Source organism: Camarhynchus parvulus, chromosome 2, assembly GCF_901933205.1.
Source record: "Camarhynchus parvulus chromosome 2, STF_HiC, whole genome shotgun sequence".
Lineage (NCBI taxonomy): Eukaryota > Metazoa > Chordata > Aves > Passeriformes > Thraupidae > Camarhynchus > Camarhynchus parvulus.
Genome location: NC_044572.1, coordinates 131,980,729 through 132,001,054, shown reverse-complemented (window position 1 = coordinate 132,001,054; position 20,326 = coordinate 131,980,729). Strand labels below are relative to the sequence as shown.

Genomic DNA, 20,326 nt, shown 5'->3' with positions numbered 1-20,326 from the left:
TAATATCAAGAACTACTGCCTGGAATACATAATTTCTGCAAAGGAATCAGATTATACATATTTAAAACATCTTCCATTAACTTCAACTAGAAAGTGCACAGGTCAAAACTTTTTATTGAAGCAAGTATTTGAAATGTCAGTATAATTGCTAGCAGAATAGTTTAATAGTTCTTGGAATTTTTGCAAGAGTGATTTCATCTGCTTTATATTAATTTTAGATGGTACTTTCTTTTTTAACCTATTGACAATATAAATGTGAAGATTTAGGCATGTGTCCCATCTTAGCCATGTCTTTTCAAAGTACTACTTCACTAAGTAATTTGGATGACCAATTACAAAAAAGAAAAAGAAAAATTCATACCTTATCTGTGAAATAGGACATTGAAGCCTCATAAATTATTGCAAAATAATATTGTGAATGAAACTGTTATTTAGTATTTAGTTAATATCTTAAACTCTTTGACATATACATTATAAATATGGTCCAAAAATCAAGAGCAAGAGGTTTAAGTCCATTCTTACATAAATTCAGAATTCAGTAAAAATCTTATATTCCAGGATACTGTCTACTTTAAATGAATGCATTGGTGCCAATGGTTTGCCTGTAGTTAACTTTTTCTTTGATGCCATTCCATTCCATACATGCCATTTGATGCCATGTAGTTTATTTATAAAACTTTATTGGGGGTATTATTCACCTTTTGTCTGATAACTGGGCAGTAATAGATGGTGAAGACAGACTTTCAAATCTCTTCCACACAGATTAACAATTTTTACAGCTATGGACTGAAGGCAAAATAGATCCCATGATACTGTAACCCTCAAAAATGCCTTAATTCAGCATAGCCCCAGGGAAATAAAAATATATTTCTTTATTCCATTTAGCAAATTTGGGTTTAACAGCCTTAAACTATCAATAAAACTTTTCAGGGTAGAGTTTATATTGTGGACAATGGAAAACCTCCTCACCAGAACTTGCCAACGTTCAGCATCCTCCTGCCCTTCCACACTTCCCTGCAATGCTGCTCAGGCTACCATCCCACTCAGCATGACAGCTCTGTGAGAACATGTGCACAGCAGAACTGGAAGTTCACAGCACTTGCAGCATTGGGGAAAAACCCTGTCACCTAAAAACCACTAGGACCATTATTTTCAATTTCAATTTAGCAAGTACTTTCTATTTAATTTTTTACTATTTGCATTTTTACTTTCTATTACACAGAAAAGGAATTTATAATACAGTAGTTTCTTAGTATAAAAACATTTCCATTTTTCATCCTTGGGGATGAAGTAATAAGAAGTAAAGGAGTAATAAGAAGTAAAGAACAAAATGAGGTGTTTCATTCAATTTCATTAATGAAACAGTTATTTATTTTTTGCAAACTTTTCATGGGATGCAGTGTTGATGGCCATGGAAAGCTTTAACAGCTTCTAAATAAAAAATAATATGGGGAAAATTGAAAGAAAGATTACAGAATATTCTTTGGTTTTCCCAAAGCTGTCCATGTTTAAAAAGCGTTTGGACAATGTATTTAATAATATGCTTTAACTTTTGGTCAGCACTGAATGGTTGGGCTCTTGGACTAGAGGACTGTGGTAGGTCCCTGCCAACTGGAATATTCTATTCTATTTCACCAGAATCACATTTCCCTTCATAACAACCTTCTAAATAATTGGAACTCTCCCATATGAATGAAATGATATGCAAACAAAAATATTTTCTTACAAAGCAACCAAAATCTGTGGAGGGCTCCGAAAAACCTTCTGCCTTCCACATGACAACCGAAGTTGGCACACAGATTTTCTTCATTCTCTTTTTAATATACAGAGGAAATAATAAAAAATACCTTCTGTGCTTCATAAATTCCCCACAGACATTTCTGATAGACCTCAAGAGAAGATTACCAAGGAGGTTCAAAGCTCTACTAAAGTGCATTTGACCAACCAACACAGTTATCAAAATGAACTAGGACAGGGGGCAGAATGAGAAATAAAATGAGTGTGCATCAGCCTAAATACAGAAGAAAGTGCCAAATTTATGGCTCAGTAATTCTGCACTTTTCTTGTGCAGAAAGGAAAAAAAAAGAAAAAATAAAGCAGACCAGGCTCCCAGTCCTGTCCCTTACAATGCAGGAAGCTTTTACAAGGTTTTGTGGACTCCCTGGGGCAACCAAGGGTAGTGAAGCATGCTTGCAGCTCCTTCCCTGGAGCTCACAATAGGCCTTCACAACCACTTAAAGTCACTTAGCATAGCCTGTATTTCTTCTATGTTCAGAGCTGACACATAAGCACCCCCAAAAGAGTCTCATAACAACTGTTTTAAGAATTTTCTCTCTGATATTCATCCAGCCTGTGCCCGAGGGTCCTTAGTGTGAGCTAATTTCTCATGCAGTCCTGCTGTCTCTATGTCAGTCTGTCACTTTATCTTCCTGCACATAATACTGGGGTTTAGAGGCTTTCGACCAACGACATCTACACTGACAGAGGAGTTTAAATATCAAATTCTATTAACTTCCTACAGGTCTTTGAAATGGTTAGAATAGGATAGATGAGAAAGATAAATAGAGAGATACAACTTCTGGATAGAAGAGAGAGATACAAATTAGAAGTCTTTAATCAAAAAGAAACCTTATCCATATAAAATTTGCAGCTAACCCACACGTGTGCAAGCCCACAGATGCCACACCAAACTTGGTCTCTCCCCATGTGAAGACATTGTAAAACATGACAAGAATGTGGGATTATTTCAGAAGAGAAAGGAGTAGAAGAAATATGGGAGAGTGACATTAGATGTAATGGAAAATGGATTTTATTAGTACTACTATCAAGAAAGTTCTGCCCTAAGGGGGTTTAGTTTCTCTCCATCATGGTATGGATCTATTTTCATAACAATGTGAGTTTCATCTCTTAAACATAACTAGAAGATAATTAGTTGAACCAATTCTCAAAGAGATTCCAATAATTAAAACTGCAAAAACTGCAAAAAGTCCCAAATGAAATGCACTACAAAATTTAAGTTGGTAAAAATTGTATGTTATTAATTTACTTATATTTAATTAAGGCAAATTCCTCAGATAGAGCTGGATTTGTAATGGGGATTTATATCAACAAGAAACTGTAAAAATATATACCAGTGTAAATACTGATTTTGCCAGCACTTCACTTACCCCATGTCTGTATTCTAAATATACTTACACTAGTTCTCAAACAGCTGTAATATAATAGCATTCCTTTTAATCCAGTTAAAGCTAGACAGCATTTTCCTAGTATAGTTAATAAAGCTCACTACAGCTTTCCTACCATACCTCTACCTAAAATAAAGGCAAGCAAAGCAAGTATGGTGCTACAATACTGCTCCAATACCAATAATGAGACATTAACAATAGAGAAAGAAAGCCAACAAAAGACCTATTACTCAAAAGCAGACAAGAAAAGCCAAAGAACTTTTATGCAATTTAGTATCTGCACAATAGGTAGCAAAAGCACATCAATAAAATACCAAATTAAATTTTGCACATATATGGAAGCAATAAGCATTTCTGGCATGCTGAAAATTTACCTGAATTATATGAATATAAGCCTTTATCTGGAAAAAAAATATTGAAATGAAGTAGTGTCAGGGAAAAATATATGAATCAACACATGTAACAGGGATGATTAGAACTTTAAACTTTTTATAATTGCTGTCAGAGATGGAAGAATTTGATAGTGTAGGCCACACTCCTTCAAAATTATAAAACTCAAGCAGCTAAGAGAAATTAAACCACAAAAATGCCAATCACTTCTGGATCAACAGTTATATACAACAGCCACAGAGATCTAGCAGAGCAATTTCAGTCATTTCCAATTTTGAAATACAGTTGCACACTTTTATTATAAGTGTTTAACTTTTAAGGGCAAAATGTATATTCAGCTGGGCATACAATATGAGCTGCTACCCTTAAAAATATTGCATGCTGCTCTTGGCACTGCAGCACTAGCAGAACTTTCCCAAGGTTTTGAACGCTACTTTAAAATTAACAGTCTGAAGTGATGTGTCAGTCAATCTTCTCCCTCCTGCTAGGTCTTGACCTGGTAAATATGTACATACACGAGAACCTTAATTATATACTGTTGTTACCACTGAATTTTAAAATTCTGATATGAGCTCAATGATTAAATGCTTGCAATACCTGATTTATTATTTGCATTCCTTCAGTCTGACTGCTTAATGTATTTTAGCTTTCCAAACAATCATACCAAGTTTTCTAAACTGAACCAAAGAATAGGATGTGAATATCTGGACAATTCTGGAAACATGAAATGTTAATTGGATTCACAGATTTTGAAATATGACTCCCATAAGATGTCATAATACAAAGAAGGTAGGAAGCCAGAATAACATTAATAATATCTTGTCATTAGCAAGATTTTGTAAATATTTTTATTCCTTGTAGTTGAAAAGCTCACAGACTACATACTAAACAGAAAAGAGTGCCAGTCTGTAAGTAAATGATGCACCTCAGATGATATGATATGACAGTGTTAGAGAAAATTTCAATTTCTTGCCAAATGGTGCTGTTAATGGATTCACTGGATGACTAAGTGCCTTCTGGCAAGTCACACTTTTTCTGACATCCAGGTACTAACTATTTTAATATGTGGATCATATTACTAAATCACCTACTGCTTACAACTTCTAACTCTCTATATTTTCAGCTCTGGTTTCTTGATAAATGTAATACATTTTTATGTCTCAGAATTCCATTAGGCAATATAATTTCAAAGTAAATTATAGGGGTTTTTTCAGCATCACTCACAACCTTTTAGATGTGATTTATTGTGTAACTTCTCTAATATTTGTATTCTTTAATACTAATCTCTTCTGGTTATGAACTTCATTAAAAATGATATTTTTTTGGCTACAAAATTATGAAAAAGGCAGTTTAGAGACTTTGTCTAGTTTACCCTGACAACATCAGGTGTTACCTGAACACTAAAGGTGGAAGCGTGCCATGAGCCCACAAAATAAATCTATTAACAAAGTGTAGAAATTATTCATCTAGTTAAAAATAATGGACTTTCTGAATTTAACTGCTGGATAGATCTTCAAAAACATACAGCTTCTTGAAGAGAACAAGAATATAAAATTAATGAGATTATAATGGGATTCAGGACTAGGAAAGCAATGTTTGTTTCTATATGGTCATAACACAGAAAGGAAGAAGTCAGAATAGTATTAAAACCACCTGAAAACTTCATTGCCCAACAGAAGAAGTTTAATAACATGATTTTATCATGTATCAGAGAAATAAATTAATTATCTTAAACTGCTTCAAAACAAGTTTTTAATTATTTTTGTAGTTTAATTGCAATTTATTAAAATAATATTCTAAAATAGTTTCTTTTATTAGAAAAAGAAAAATATTTTGATCGTTTAAGGCCTTTTTAGACATCCCTGTATCATGTTAAATACCTTTTAATTAAAGTATTTAAGAAACTATAGATGTACAATAAAATATAATAAATAAATAATAGATGTACAATGAATATAATACTGGTATATATATCAATATTCTGTGAAAAAATATCAATGCATGCAAACAGAGATAACATGCCCAAGGCCTATGCTTCATTTAAAGAAAGAGAAAAACTAAGGAAGAAGCATGAAAGAGAAAATTAATTGTCATTTTGGCTCTCTAGGGTAAAATGCATATAATAAATTAATCATGGCCTGTGCCACTGACCATAAAATGCTCCATATTATAATTTGGAAAAAATCTCTGACGCATGTGTCCATTAAGTAAAATTCACTTACCTATTACTGAACAGCATTATTGTCATTTCCTCAAGCCAGGTTCAGTGACATTCATTGAAAATTATGGTGCTGACTTCCCAAACTCACAACAAACTAACAGACAATTGCTGAGGCAGCAAGATCCTGATTCTGCAGTGAAATGAGCCTCTACAAGGCTCCAAGGAAGTGAATAATTTTCAGTGGAAGAAGACTGGAGAAGATTGGCCATCATTTCACAGGGGCTTATATTTCACACATTAAAGTTTCAGATACATTTGTAATTATTTGTTGTTAAACTTTAATGATTTTGGTACTACGAAATGTATATCTTGATGTTCTACAATATAGACTTGATAGCTTTACCATTTAAATAATGGAAGAGAGGGATTAAATTAACAGTTATGACATTCTTCCTTGATCAGATGGTAGAGCCACAGAACATTCAAAAACTAAAAACTGTCAGCACTCAGCAATGACAAGTCCCTCTAAAAATGTTTTTCAAAAATTAATAAGCAATAGGATTATTTATTTTTTAATTCAGTCTATAATTTTGATTTTTTCTAGTCAGATTCAATCATTTTTATCATGTTCATGTCTCAGCATTGCTGCAGAAAATGCAGTCTGATGGAAAAATGTACAAAGTAAGAAATTGAAAAGATGACAAAATTTTTCATGTTACTGAAAACACTTTGTTTACACATCATAGATTTTCTTTATTCCCATCCAAAGAATGAATAAAATTTGAAAAAAGGAGTTATATATAGCTTTTTGCACACTATACGCCGATTTTTTTAGAACATTACTGCAGTCAGATTTTGTCCCGACAGTTTAAATTCGCATTACTGTAATTTGTCTCCTTCCAGATTTTTTATGGACCTGGTGAATCATGAAATTCAGTGAATAGAGTAATTGATGAATTTCATTCTAAAAGTAATGAAATTCCTTTTACAAGAAAACTACTCCAGTCTATTTATTTACATTTACTTTAATTTTGATCGATTTTTTTCTGGTCTTCAGATCTTGGGGGAAAAAAATTTGACTTCTACATGTTGATTTTCAAACACTGTAATTTCTAAAATCTTTGAGATCTTGTTATCAGCAGAGTTTATCTCCCGTAGATTTATTACTTTTCCCTTACTGAGGATGCTAAAAATCTAATTTTTTTATTTTTCAAACCATATTGTGAATTCTCATGGTATTCAAAAACTGTAGAGACCTGCTGCTGTACAGACCTATGCTGCAGCAAGAGACCTGAAAATGTCTGGGTTTATTGCTATATTCACATTTCTTCTCATTTGCACACTTAGCTGTTACCTGCACTGCACATTGCACTCTCTGTGGGCTGCAGATCAATAATTCAGACAGTTTTGTTTTAAAGCTGCAGAATCTGACTTAGATAATGAATGTCAGTCACTTTTCAATCCCAAGTACTTGGGAAAGTCTTAAAACACTTGGAGTAAAACAAAATCTGCTTCTGAAACAAAATCAGCATTAATACAAAACTAAAATACTGTTGTTCTTCAAAACATAAAATAACCTCATATTCTTTCTCAATTCACAATACCAGTTCACACTTCAAAAATGCTAACATTACATAAATATAACTGTAAAAGATGGAATAAGAATGCATCATATGCAATTTGATGTCTATCTCTATATTCTGGGCTCATGGAGAGGAACTAATTTTAGATACACAATCCCATGGTATAAACCGTATTGGATTTCTGTATCATCTCTCAACAAACAGAAATAATAACAATAACTTGCACATCCTAATAGCCAGGGACACAGCACCCAGAGCACATTCAATTTTGTATGTATTCTCCAATAAGATTCTTAGCTAATGTGAGATGGAAAAATAGCTTACCAAAAATGGGAATTCCTAAATAGTCTCTGAAATTATTACAATCTTTTTCAGAGGCAATATAAAAAGAACAGTTTGGCTGTAATTCTAATTAATGTTGTCTGGAATTCTGGGTGTATGGCTGATTTTATGGTAAATGTTAAGGAAAATGAATTTTAAAAACTCACTTTTAAAGCTGAGCACAATAAGTAAAATAGACCTACTCATTACCCCACACTGCTCATAAGAAAAAGTTTAAAATATACTCATTGGATCAGGTTATGAAAATCTCAAATATAATTAGCTGAAAGAGCTAGTAAAGCATAATCTTATGTTCTATATTAGTTCCAGTTTATAAGCAGATGTCTGTCAAAAAACACAAAAGAGAAAGTATGGGAATGATTCTTTATCCTAGGAAGTTAACAGAATGTATGGATCAGAGGACTGGGAAAGAGAAGGTGGACAGCTGACTTAGATCAGTCTGTACCACAACACACTGCCCACTCAAAGATATTGAGAGATAAATATATGTAGAAACTAAGCTCCTGTCTCTGAAAGCTGGCTCCTAAAAAACCAGCATATGGGGCTCTGTGGGAAGCTTGCACTTTGCTACTGGCAATCTGTAAATACAACTTCACTCTTCAGGGCTGACAGTCTGCTCTTCTTCAGGAACACTGCAATCCAGTGATATTAAAAAGAGAATAGAAGTGCTAAGTGTAGGTGGTTCTTTCAAACTACCTTTAGAGAGTAACACTTAAATATTGTCTTCAAATAAATATGTTTATCCCTACTCGACAATCATAAAGATAAAAAAGCTTAGATGTGTAACGTATATTTATACAAACAAAAAAGAACCTTGTAATTCAAAATATCTCTCCTGTCATTCCCCACACTAAAAATTTTTGAGGGTATACAATAAATTCTTTCGTCACTAATTCTATACATAGAGAGAATGCAGAAAAAAGCAAAAGGTAGGAGGACTGAACTGCTCAGATTTTGCACCCCCAAAAAATTGAAATCAGCCTGCTTAATAGCAGCCCAGTACATGTTCTAAGAAGTTATTTGAAAAGCATTGACAAACATGCTAGACATGCCTTGTTCTAGAGATTTTTTTCACGTTGTCATAATGTGCTGCTGGATAACATCTTCTGTTTCATCATATACAAGAATGTTATTGAGAGATACAAAAACATCTTCAGACAAAAGAAACTGATCTATTGACTTCATACTCTTTTGACACCTCATAAAAAGGTAAAAATCCTAGACTTCTGTGTGTTATTAATATAGTATAAATATTTTACCTAGTGAAGGCAAACAGTCTAAAGAGGTGCTGTCTGCACTTCACCAGTCCCTTGCGATGACATTTAGATTGGGAAGAGCATTTTTGGAGCCCATCTGGTGCAATGCCTGTCTCAGGCCTGGCCAGCTTACACTGCATTGTTTACAGCCTTGTTCAGTTGGGTACTGGACCTCTCAGTAGGATGTTGCACAACCTCTCTGGACACCAAGAAATATTTTTATTTTCATTTCAGAGGTGTGACAGCAATTAAAGAAAAATGTTATTTTCCCACTGCTAAATGGATTCTGCTGCCATAGCTGAGCTCTGATCAGATGCTAAATTTCCAGTTGTATACTTTTTCAGACCCCAGAAATCAAGGATTTTAATTCCAGGATACCTTCTGGTTCTGTACATTTAAATCTATCTGTTTAAACTGAAAATTATTTATGATACACAAGGATTCAAGACATTAATATATTCCTAGGCCACTAGAGAAAATCCTTCTTTAGCGGGTTCCTATCTCTGTGCAAAAGGAAATAGGATAATTTAGTGTAGGAACATCTGAAATCTCCAGCAATATTAGTGAACATCTGAAATAGCTTATTTGATTGAAGTTTTTAAAACCAGAGGCTGAAAAACTAGTGCTCTGGGAACAGTCAGGCTGAACCATCTTCACCGAAAAGCAGGACTTTTATACCAAATCTTAGTATTTCACCAAAACAGAAGATTTGCTAAGTCCTTTCCTCTATATTTACAGACAAGCTTGTACAATTGTTCAGTTGAGCACATTATGAGTATTAGTATTTATTAGTTATTTTTTATTATTTATTAGTACATAGTAAGATTACTATGTACAAAACACCTGAATGTCTTTCAAATTTTGAGTCAATATCATCCAACAGATCTTTACTCAAACATCACTAAAATTTGCTAAAAAACAAATCATAAATTCATTCTTAATGTCAGTTATTTATTGCACAGACAGAAATTCTGATAGACAAATAGTGTTTGTTTGCAGGACTGAACATTTCCTGAAAACCAGAATTTCACTAACTTCACATACAAAGAGTCCAACTGGTCTGTAAAAATAGTTGTAGATGGAAACTTCTTAAAATGTATTAAAAAATGGCATAGACCGTATAAGAAGTATAATTTAAAAACTTTAGTTAAATAACAGTCATGTCATATGAGAAGACAGAAGAGGATTGAATTGCAATAGAACTCCTTATCTTTTAATTATCACTTCTTTCATCTTTTTAGAGACAAGTATAATCTTAAAACGTCAATGCTATGCAGTGTGAGTCTCTGACAGTGTGTCTATCTCAGAATATTATGATATGGAGCATTTTAATCCTTCTCACCATCAAGTGCACAGAAGCAAACAGATCAACTGCTTGAAATACTTGTTTACAAAGGGTTATGTAATAAAAACTCTACATAGGACATATGAAATATCCAAGCTTGTTTTCATGACTACACACATAAGTTTCTGTGAGTTTGTATAAAACATGCTTGCATACTCACATACAATGACTCAAAGAAACTCCAAGTAAATCTTAAAAATTACATTTGGGCTGTTGTTATGTTGTTAGGGGTTTTTCTGTTGGTTTTGGGGTTTTGGTTTTGTTTTGTTGGGTTTTTCAGGTGGTGGTGGGTCTTTTGGGTTTTAGGAGTTTTATTAATTTGATTGGTTCATTTGGTTTCTTGGGTTTTTTAAAATAACTGCCAACTGGGGTTTATAAAGTTTATTCAGCGAAGAAGAGCTTTAAATCACTGGCAGTATTGAACAGTTAAGCTGGAGAAACCATGAAGTATTGAAGAAGCAGATTTTTCCCCTTTACTGTCTTATTCTTATGTATCTATTTTTAGTACCATATTTTATATATGCTAGTTTCAAAATATCTACTGATAACTACTATGGACCAAGTATAGCAAACTCTACAAAGTAGAATTTTTAAAGAAATTCCATTTGTGAATCTAAAAACATAAATAATATCAAAGCAAGACAACAGGCCATGGTATTAATTTATCTACATATGATGTTATATACAGGTTACTTTAAGAAATACGAGCTAAAGAGAGAGGTCCTGCAAATCTACTTTTGTTTAAACAATGAAATTATGAACATAATACAAAAGAAAGAGCTTCATGAAAAAAAGAGCACATTGCAAAAAACAAGATAATTTACTCCAGCTGAGAATCTGAAGTGAGTTATAAGAAAAAAATGGTGCAATGCACAGTGGTTTATACCATTTGTAGCATGTCACTCTCATCAGTAACCACAATGATCTAATTCATAACAGCTACAAATTAACATAAAAATTCTGTCAGCTTTCCATTTTCAAGAATTTCATAGATTTTATTATGCATTCATTCAAATGAACTATACACAGAGTGAAAAACTAATAATAACCTACTTTGTAACCTCCGTGTGGGACTCTCGCCATGGAGCTGTCTGCGTGGCAAATATGGTGAGGGATGGGGAAGTGGCAATGAAGAGACATCATGTGTTTGAAGTTTGTACCAGTGGGGTTCATCATCTAGTAATGCTGTCTCTAACTCAATAAGAATCTAAAAAAGAAAAAATGGTTAAAAGTAGGAAAGCATTGCGTGACAGAATATTTTAAAATAGATATAAAATTTATTATATTCTCTTACTGCTAAGGACTTTGTCTGAAGTTATATAAAACGTTGCTTCAATATGAGAGAATCTTCTGTGCCTTTTAGAACACTAAATATACCCAAAAATTGTTCACAAAACCCTTATTACCTTATGAGAGCCTTTACAGCTTTCAAATAAGTAAACAAGCAACATTCCAAAGTTTTAGTAAAATATGACTATGGATAATATGGATTTGAATGAACAATTAGAAATTAAGAAACCACATTCATGCTGTTACTAAAACAGAAAAAATGCAGAAAGAATCTCATATCAGGATTACGTAACATGTGTGAGATCACTGTTCGTTTACTACTAAGTGAAAGAAAATATAAAACAATAAAACCAGCTTTGCTTTGCACAGTTAGTAATTTTTTTTGAAAATAAGTATCTATACATGAGTATGAGAGAGCAACTATACTTCTATAGCAACTACCAATACTTGTATACCTCTCCTAAAAATTCACTTTCTTCCTCTCGAACTCGTGCTTGGTCCCAAAGAGTGATTTCTAACATTCGTTCTCTAAACTCTCTCCGATGAACTGGAGAATAAATAAATGTCTGATTCCACTTAGGTTCCAATGTTTTCTTTACTGTTTTTGTTCTTCTTTTATTTTTATCACTGAAAAAAACAGTTAAATATTAAATATGTTCAAAACACCATTAAACTGCATTAAGTATATAATGGAAAATAGGAACTCTTAAATTGGCAGTTCAGTTTGTAGGATCAGGGGTACTATAATCCACATCACGAATTTTCCTTTATTATAATGGTCAGTGCATATATTGAGGATAATTCATAAGCTCATATTAAAAACTCAGGTTAGGTGATTTCAAGTTTATGTGCCAATTCAAATTTTAAGATGTTTCCCAAAAACCATAAATGTTTTAATATGATTTTGCATGTATTCTCTTTTCTTTTAGAAACAGCATTTTATAAAATAAAATGTACTTCCATAAATGGGATTTCCACAAGGCACAGTCTGGCATGAGAACATCTCTACAGACAACATTGGGCATTGAGCTGCATTTCAAAACGATGGGCCAGCTGGTTCCAGTCCTACAGTGGCTCCCTCCAGCTGCAGAGTAGGAGCCAGCAGCTGGTCCACATGAAGGATGGTCAGGGAGCTGGGGGCAGTGCAGGGTTTTCCTGGCTAAGGGCTCCTTATCCACCTGGGAAACCAGAAGCCCCAGAAACGAGTTACATGTTCTTTTCCAGCAATACTGGAACAAGCAGCCTTCTCAAAACAGTTTCCCAAATCCTTTGGTCACTCCAGTGAATCACCAGGCTGAAGGTGGACCTCCACTGTGAGGCGAGGCCCCCAGGCAAGGCTACCCTGGCAGCCTTGGCTCTGGCTCCAGGGTGTTGTTGAAAGCAATGTTTTTGCAGAATATTTCTGCTGGAAAGAATTAATATCTTCTGATTGAAAAAAATTTTGCTTGAAAACACCCACACTGCTCCTACTGAGAATACTGACAAGAGTCCTCATAACAATGCTTATTCTAAACCTGCTGATTGCTGCATAATACAGCTGCCATACTAATTTATAAGGATTTTTTAATAGGCAATGCAGATGAAGTCCATTTGTTAATACTTGCAATTGTAATAAAGTCATTGTATTTCTGAACTGTTACTTGGAAGTTGGATAAAAAAATTACCTAAGTAATAATATTTTTAGACACAGTGTTAAAAAAAACCATAAAATATTTCTAGCATACTAAAGGTTTGTTTACCCTTGTGAATTGAAATAAGTTACATTGTACAACATTTCTCAATTAAATTTCTTAATTCAAAGAGAATTCAGCATCTTCATCTAATTAAATGCTTGACTTACTCAAGTGTATTTTACCTCCAGCATGTTTCTTTCTACTACACAAGAAATATACTGTTGCTTACTTAGCTTTTAAATCTAAGGAAACAAAGATGAATTTCTACATCAGAAAAAACCCACAATTCTATAAGACAAATTGCTGATCATAAACACAAAAAACAACTAAAGAAAAGTTCTGAATACTTCTCATAAATGGTAAAAAATTATAGATTAATAAAATTTAATGTCAATATATTTTAGTTATCACAATTTATATTGTAAAACATTGTGCACACACTTTTGTTAGCCTATTAATTACTCATTACTATTGAAGCAGGTAAGATAATTCAAGCAGACCTGATTCTCAGTTTAGCACACTTCAGCAGCTACAAACACACTACAGTAGTTTGAATAAACTAGGGATCTACACCAACTGTTCAAATACTGGTGAGCCTGAGAAAATCTATCCAAAACCTTTTAATCATCAATGACACAGCAAATTAGGTAGTCACAGAAAATTTGCTTGTCAACATATGGTTCCACAATAAAAGTGGAAAAGCAACTTGGAAAAGTCTTCCAAAATACTAAATAGCTTTAATTCCTGCTGAAGTCAAATGGTAATGGAGATAGCTAGCATCTTCCCAGTTTAGCTATTTGGAAAAGCAAAGGAAGTAAAAATACAAGTTACATTCTGTTCTACATATTCAGTAATCCAATGATCTATTATTTTGAGTGACATTAAAGCTTTGAATTATTTGGTTGGTACATTATAAAATAAAGGTAAACATGTTCCCCTACTGACACAATCTGAGGAAACATCAATTAAAAAAATAAACTGGAAAACACTATCTCTTCTGCTGGTCTTCCCAACACCTAAATTGAAACACAGAAATCATGGACTAAGAAGTGAAGGAGCTTTTCAGGAATAGGGGTCCTACCACAGTTTAGCTTTTCCCAAGTGCATATATGATATCATCCAGATTAACATGAGTCCTGTGATCTAGGGAAAATTTTCAAAGTGCAAATGTGAACTCTCAGCTGAGTCTCCTTCAGCCTTAACTCAATTATTCTGTGAACAAGTATCTGTGGGTTTCAGATGGCAAACCTGTTACTGCCTTAGTGTATAAAGGTGGGGCAAACCAAACTGCTGGACTCATCAGTCCAGAAATTTATGAACCCAACCATGTAGCATCTTCTTTGCTCTGGAGAAGAATAACTGGCCTAGGAAAAAAGGCATTATAATACACTAATAACATTCTTTGCAAATAACAGATCCCCTTGCAAAGACATATGTTTATCTTTCCTTTCCTTTTCTATTCAGTATTTTATAATATAACCAGGGAAAGCAAGCTTCTGCTAAGTGTTCAAAGACACCTTGCTGTTACATACCATGTTCAACACAAGATCTCAACACTGTAAGCCTTTATTCATGTGAGCATGGCTGATAAACTCAGCTGTGCATGTCACCTGAGTATCAGACTAATTCAAATATTCCTTGTCTTTGTGTTCACCCTACCTTCTGTCTGGAAGAAAGTAAATTTTAACATAAGGATTCCTTGGCCTCCCATCTTCCCTTGAAGGAAGATCCTTTGCTCCCAGTATGGTCACTATTAACTGATGACCAACCTTGTCATACCACAGTTTTATCTGTAGGAAGAAAATATTAATTAGTAAACTCATTTCTACAATGAAGTTGTATATTAATCCTTAAAAATAATTTTGCTCATGAGCTTCTATTTATATTGGTTACTTAAACAGAAAATATTACATTCTACTTTTCATTTATAACAAAGAATAAAAATAAGTTAATATTGTAATAGCTTCAGTATATACCAGGAGTTACTCTTTTTTAAAAAACCTGTACTATAAGTACCTTATTTCACACTAATTGTTTTTCACATGGTGCTCTGGTTAGGATTATTCTCCCTTGTATTGTATTACTTGCATTATTAATGTATAGTATTCATATATATACATCTCTGAGGAGTTTATGCACAATGAATTAATAATTTTTCATCTGATGTTGTGCTAAAGAGACTATGGGATAAACCCATAAATATTTCATATCACTTAATATTTTTCAACACATATACACTTATTCTGAAATCATATAAGTCCTCCATAAATACTGAGAGGAAGGCTCAGTAATCCAACCCTCTTCATAGTCCAACTCAGCAACAAGATAAAAACCACTATTATTCATTTGTAGGAATTGTTATTAACCAGTCTAAGGCTTGATTTGCTATCCTTTTTTACTACAGTCATCACAAGCTGCTATTTAGCTATTTCAGTTTGAATTCTACGACTGCAAGTACATCAGCCAAGAAAGGGATATAACTACTCCAGAGCAGTCACTGCAGAAGGGGGAAATGGTGCAGTTGGGGCAAAACAAAGCCTTCCAAATGGCCAGGGAGCCACTGCATGCTAGTAGCACTGCAGTGTCACTAGCTGCAGCTTACTGAGGAGCCTCTCTTCATGAGGACTTTGCCCGAGACAGGACAAACCAGGACGTTTAAAGAAAACAGTGACCCTGCCTGAACTTAAGGGACTCAGAGAGGATAATGCCCAGCTGCACACCTAACCAGGCAATACACCTTTAGGCATGAATATACCCTAGCTAAGGTAGACATAAAGAGGGGAAGGTGCATTTTCTGTGGAAACAATCTCAATTTCAGCGACAGGGTTTTCTTCTGCTATCATAGCTCCTCATCTTCAACATTTCAGTCTCCTAAAGAAAGGTCTTGATGTAATTCTCAAGACTTTTAACCCATAAAGAACAGGCTAATTTAGCTCTCTGCCATTCCTAATACCTCACTAAGTGAGATTACACTAAGACACACCAACTCGGTTATTGGTGGCAGCGTACTTCTTCCTTCACTGCTTCAGATGTTGCAATTCCTGTAGCCACTAGCCATTTAAATGGATATTAAAAATGGGATATTTGTCCTCCATTACCCTGTCATTAGCCCTGCTACAGACTTCAAAGGTTTCTGGTACTAATAGTTAAAGGGCCCTGTGGCTAATCACCTCAGTGTGAATGTTGTTCCTACATTTTTGCAAGCCAGGGGCTTTGACAGTATTTTTTCTACACTGAGAATTATCTGGACTTCTAGCAATCTCCATCCAGCTACAGATCAAAAGCAGAAAGCTTTGTACCAACAGTACACCTTTAATGACCTATGAAGTGCAAATCAACTTAAATGTTCTTTGACACTAAATATATCCACCCGCAGGTTTCCTTGGGAGTCCTGAAGCAAAAGACTGACTTGGCTAGTCCCACATCTCAAGGGGAATAGCACTGAAGACAATCTTCTTCACTTTCTTTTTGTGGAAAATTATGCTTGCTTAAGGAGAATGAAATACATTTGTGATACAGATACTACCACAAACTGTGACTGATGAATGTGAAATCATCTAGATATAGGTACCAAGAATACAACCAGAATTATGTGTTCATATGCAAGCCAAATATATTTGTTTCAGACTGAATTTTTACAGGAAAACTTCAGTCAAAATATTTAGAGAATTACTTAAACAGAAACTGAAATCATCTGACACCACTTCATTGAGATGCTTTAACAACTGTAGTTTGAAACAAGAGCTCAACATTTGCATTGACTTGTAACTTCTGCTTTTCCCTTGATGCTCTGAAACAAAAAATTGGAAAAGCTTGAACTTAATGGGCATATTTTCCCTCTAATGCTCTTTAATTTGCCTTGTTACGGGAAAAGCCAGGGGTCAGAATTAGGATCAGAAAGCTCTCTCTCCCCTGTATTCACACTGCTAGCACTCCAATACACAGCACAGGTACTTGTAACCCAAGCAGTCAAACGACTGATGCAAGGAGAAGAAGGGAAGAAACTGTGAGAGAATGGTCAAAGAAGCCTATAGTGGGGAGAATGGGATTGCATTCTTACGGTATTAGAAGAAGGAAGAAGTGACAAAAAAAAGTTGCTTTATAATTACAGCGAAAGTAAAATAGACAGGATACTTCTTGGTGAAACACTGGAAGAATGGAACCACTAATGTCAGGGACCAGAGATTAAAAAAAGGGCTAAAATAGAATGAATGAGAGAAATGCTATGAGATGACAAAATAACTAGCCATGTTAACTGGCACAAAATATGTTGAAGGAGAGACTGGGCTGAACAAAAATCTAGCAAGATTTGTTTACAAACACACACACTTATATAAATTTAGAACATCTAAGAAACTTCAGCAAAGCAATCCTGATCTAAATGAAGGAAAGGGAAAGCTAAACTAACAGCACATAAAATATGCTATATAAAAAATCATGCTAGCTGGAGCTAATGTTGAGACTAACACCTGAACAAAACTTTCTTGAATGGGATTTTGTCTGTCTAGGTTACTTATGATGTAGTCACCTAAGATTCACTTGGAAGTGATGCAACCTGAGTACTTTCCCACTTTGCACTGAAGTTCTGGAGAACAATTAGCCACACACATGCTCATATACTTTCCTTCCCTGGGCTCCCTCAGCAGCCAGACATGCACCTAATGCTTTATTAAGCTTTTGCTGTGACCTACATTCAGGCAAACAAGCATCTAAATTCAGTGCATCCTAATACTGAGATGCACTGAGATGGTCTGTTATTCACAGAGGGGTGCATCTGCTGCAGACAGGCTGCCAGGTAGGAATAACTGCCACAGAGTGCAGGAAACAGGAACCCTTCTGCACTCAGAGGATTGAAGGAAACAGAGATGTGGGTGTGACTCCAGTTTCATTCTCAGGTTTTTAACCAGAAGTGGTCTAATACAAGAGCAATACGGGTCTGGAACCTGCTATGCTAAACTGAAGCATGCTTTGATAACACCACACACTACTATTCCCACCCAAAGTGTGCCTCGGCTCCAGATGAGACTTTGTACTCCACAGAAGAATGGGATGTGGCATAGCTTGATAATAAAGGCACTATTTTGATACACAGGTTCAATCTCTTCAGTCTAAACAGTATTTAAACAGCAGCATATGTCCTGTTTCTGGAATAAGCTTCCTACACAAACAGTATATAAAAGCTGACTGCTGCTGTTACATTCTGAGAAGTGAGGATGCAGGTATCTAGTACATCTAGCTAGCATTCCTGGTTCACAGAATGACAGAATAATGGGTAAGGTTGGTCCTCTGTAGCCTCAGTAGAAGGTGGCTCCCCTGGAGAATCAACTCATCCTCTGGAGCAGCCTTAGTTTCAAATAGATTTAATGGGCTTAGGTGTCTTCTATATGGGTTAATCACCCACTGCAGGTATTGAGGTACTTAGATCTTTCCTTCAACTGTACAAGTGAAAGCTCTTCCTCAAGATACCTCAAATTTATTTGAAGTTAGTATAAGTTATATAAATTAAGAATATAAATTCAACTGACTAGATTTCATTTTTTTCTATTAGATCTCATTTTCACTAAAAATTTTAGAGCACTGACTGATGTCAGAGTTTAGAAAAGAAGTAATCATGTATAAGAACCCCTACTCTTATTCCCCCTGATGAGGGAATCAGTTAAGAAATTCTAGAAAATATTATTGTTGGACTTCCTATACTCTGGTCTCATGAACTGACTGTTTGCTCAACTATGCAATTCTAATGTAGTTTTATACACAGGACATACAGGCAAAACATATCTTCAGTCATAATTTAGATTTAGAAACAGAGAATATTTGAAGTTTTAAATCCTGTGCTACAGTTATGTCTTTGTTATATAAGGGTTACTTGGTGAATTTCATGAAAAGAGATAAAACTTGTGCCACTGGGAGAGACCATCTGCCCTGCAGCTGATTTTTACCACCACAACCTACTCAAAAATCACTGGCTTTTAGAGACAGCTGGCCAGGCATTTTTTTTCTTCTGTTGCTCATTATAATTTTTCATATAACCTACATAGATGTTTATTATGTTTATTATTATTTTTAAATTATATACTACTTTTCTTTCTCACATTATTCTGAAACCAAAGATATACCAGTGGGATTTGCTGTTTGAAAAAAAAAACCCAGTTTATTTTTAAAAATACTTGCAGTAATCTTTTTATTGGACTTAAGCTTATGTAGATGCTGAAACTGCCCTTAGGTGGTGATGTCTTTGGCATAGCTGAGGCCAGTTTTGAATATTGTTAAACACACCTCTAAAAAATCCTGAGCACTGAGGGTTGCTAAATCAAACTACTATTGCTTTCTGCTTCAGCTGCTGTCTAATATGCTTGAACAGCTACAAGAAAAGGCTGTCAAATGGAGAAGCTTGTAGGATATAAAGGCCAGGAAATTATAGAAGCATTTAGGCTGCCCTAATCGATGTTTCTTTTTTAAAGATGTCTCTTTTTTAGTGGTTTTACCTTTTACATATTTTTATACATGATCAAATATATTGATGTTCTGTACTAAAGCCCAAAGGATGACTGAAATTCTTGAAGTTAGATAAAACCCAAAGGTAACTCTGGCTCAAAAGAATGCTTTGCCAAGTAAACAAGAGATACTGCATAGAAAACATGATTTTAAGAACAGATTTTTCCCTACAAAGATTAATAAAGCATCACTCTGCAAGTTTGAAACTTACTGGTATGCCAAACTGAATCAAAAAGTTCAAGAAATAAAGATGCACTTTTACAAGTATTGTAAAATTAGTAAAAGCTCAGTGGGTATTTGATAGGAAAGAAACTGAGTGGGTTTTTTTCCAATGAAATAATGATGATTCTATGAAATCATCCAGTGAGCTAGAAGATGACTGGAATGTCATGGAGGGAAATGTGGAAGAAGAGCTTTTGCCAGAAAGGATCCGTTTCAGACTAACAAGTAAAGAAGATGCAAGCAAGAAGATACACATTTCCTATTTAAAGTGATGAAACAAATAAGTATAAACAGAATGTTTGGAGATTCTCATTCTTGTAAAGAGTTCTACAGACACAGCTATACCTCAGCCCACAATGAAATGTATACTTCCTGACAACTGTA

General features: G+C 34.5%; 1 protein-coding gene across 8 annotated transcripts in view; it reads right to left on the bottom strand.

The window, feature by feature from the left end:
• The window catches only part of RIMS2 (regulating synaptic membrane exocytosis 2), a 445,769-nt gene that overhangs the window by 174,962 nt on the left and 250,481 nt on the right, over positions 1–20,326 (bottom strand). For all 8 annotated transcript variants that reach the window (XM_030967156.1, XM_030967184.1, XM_030967175.1 and 5 more), the window contains 3 exons: positions 14,885–15,015; positions 12,008–12,179; positions 11,316–11,469 (listed from right to left, as the gene is read on the bottom strand). In XM_030967156.1, the coding sequence (XP_030823016.1) occupies positions 11,316–11,469; positions 12,008–12,179; positions 14,885–15,015 (457 nt within the window). The remainder of the gene's footprint in view (positions 1–11,315; positions 11,470–12,007; positions 12,180–14,884; positions 15,016–20,326) is intronic.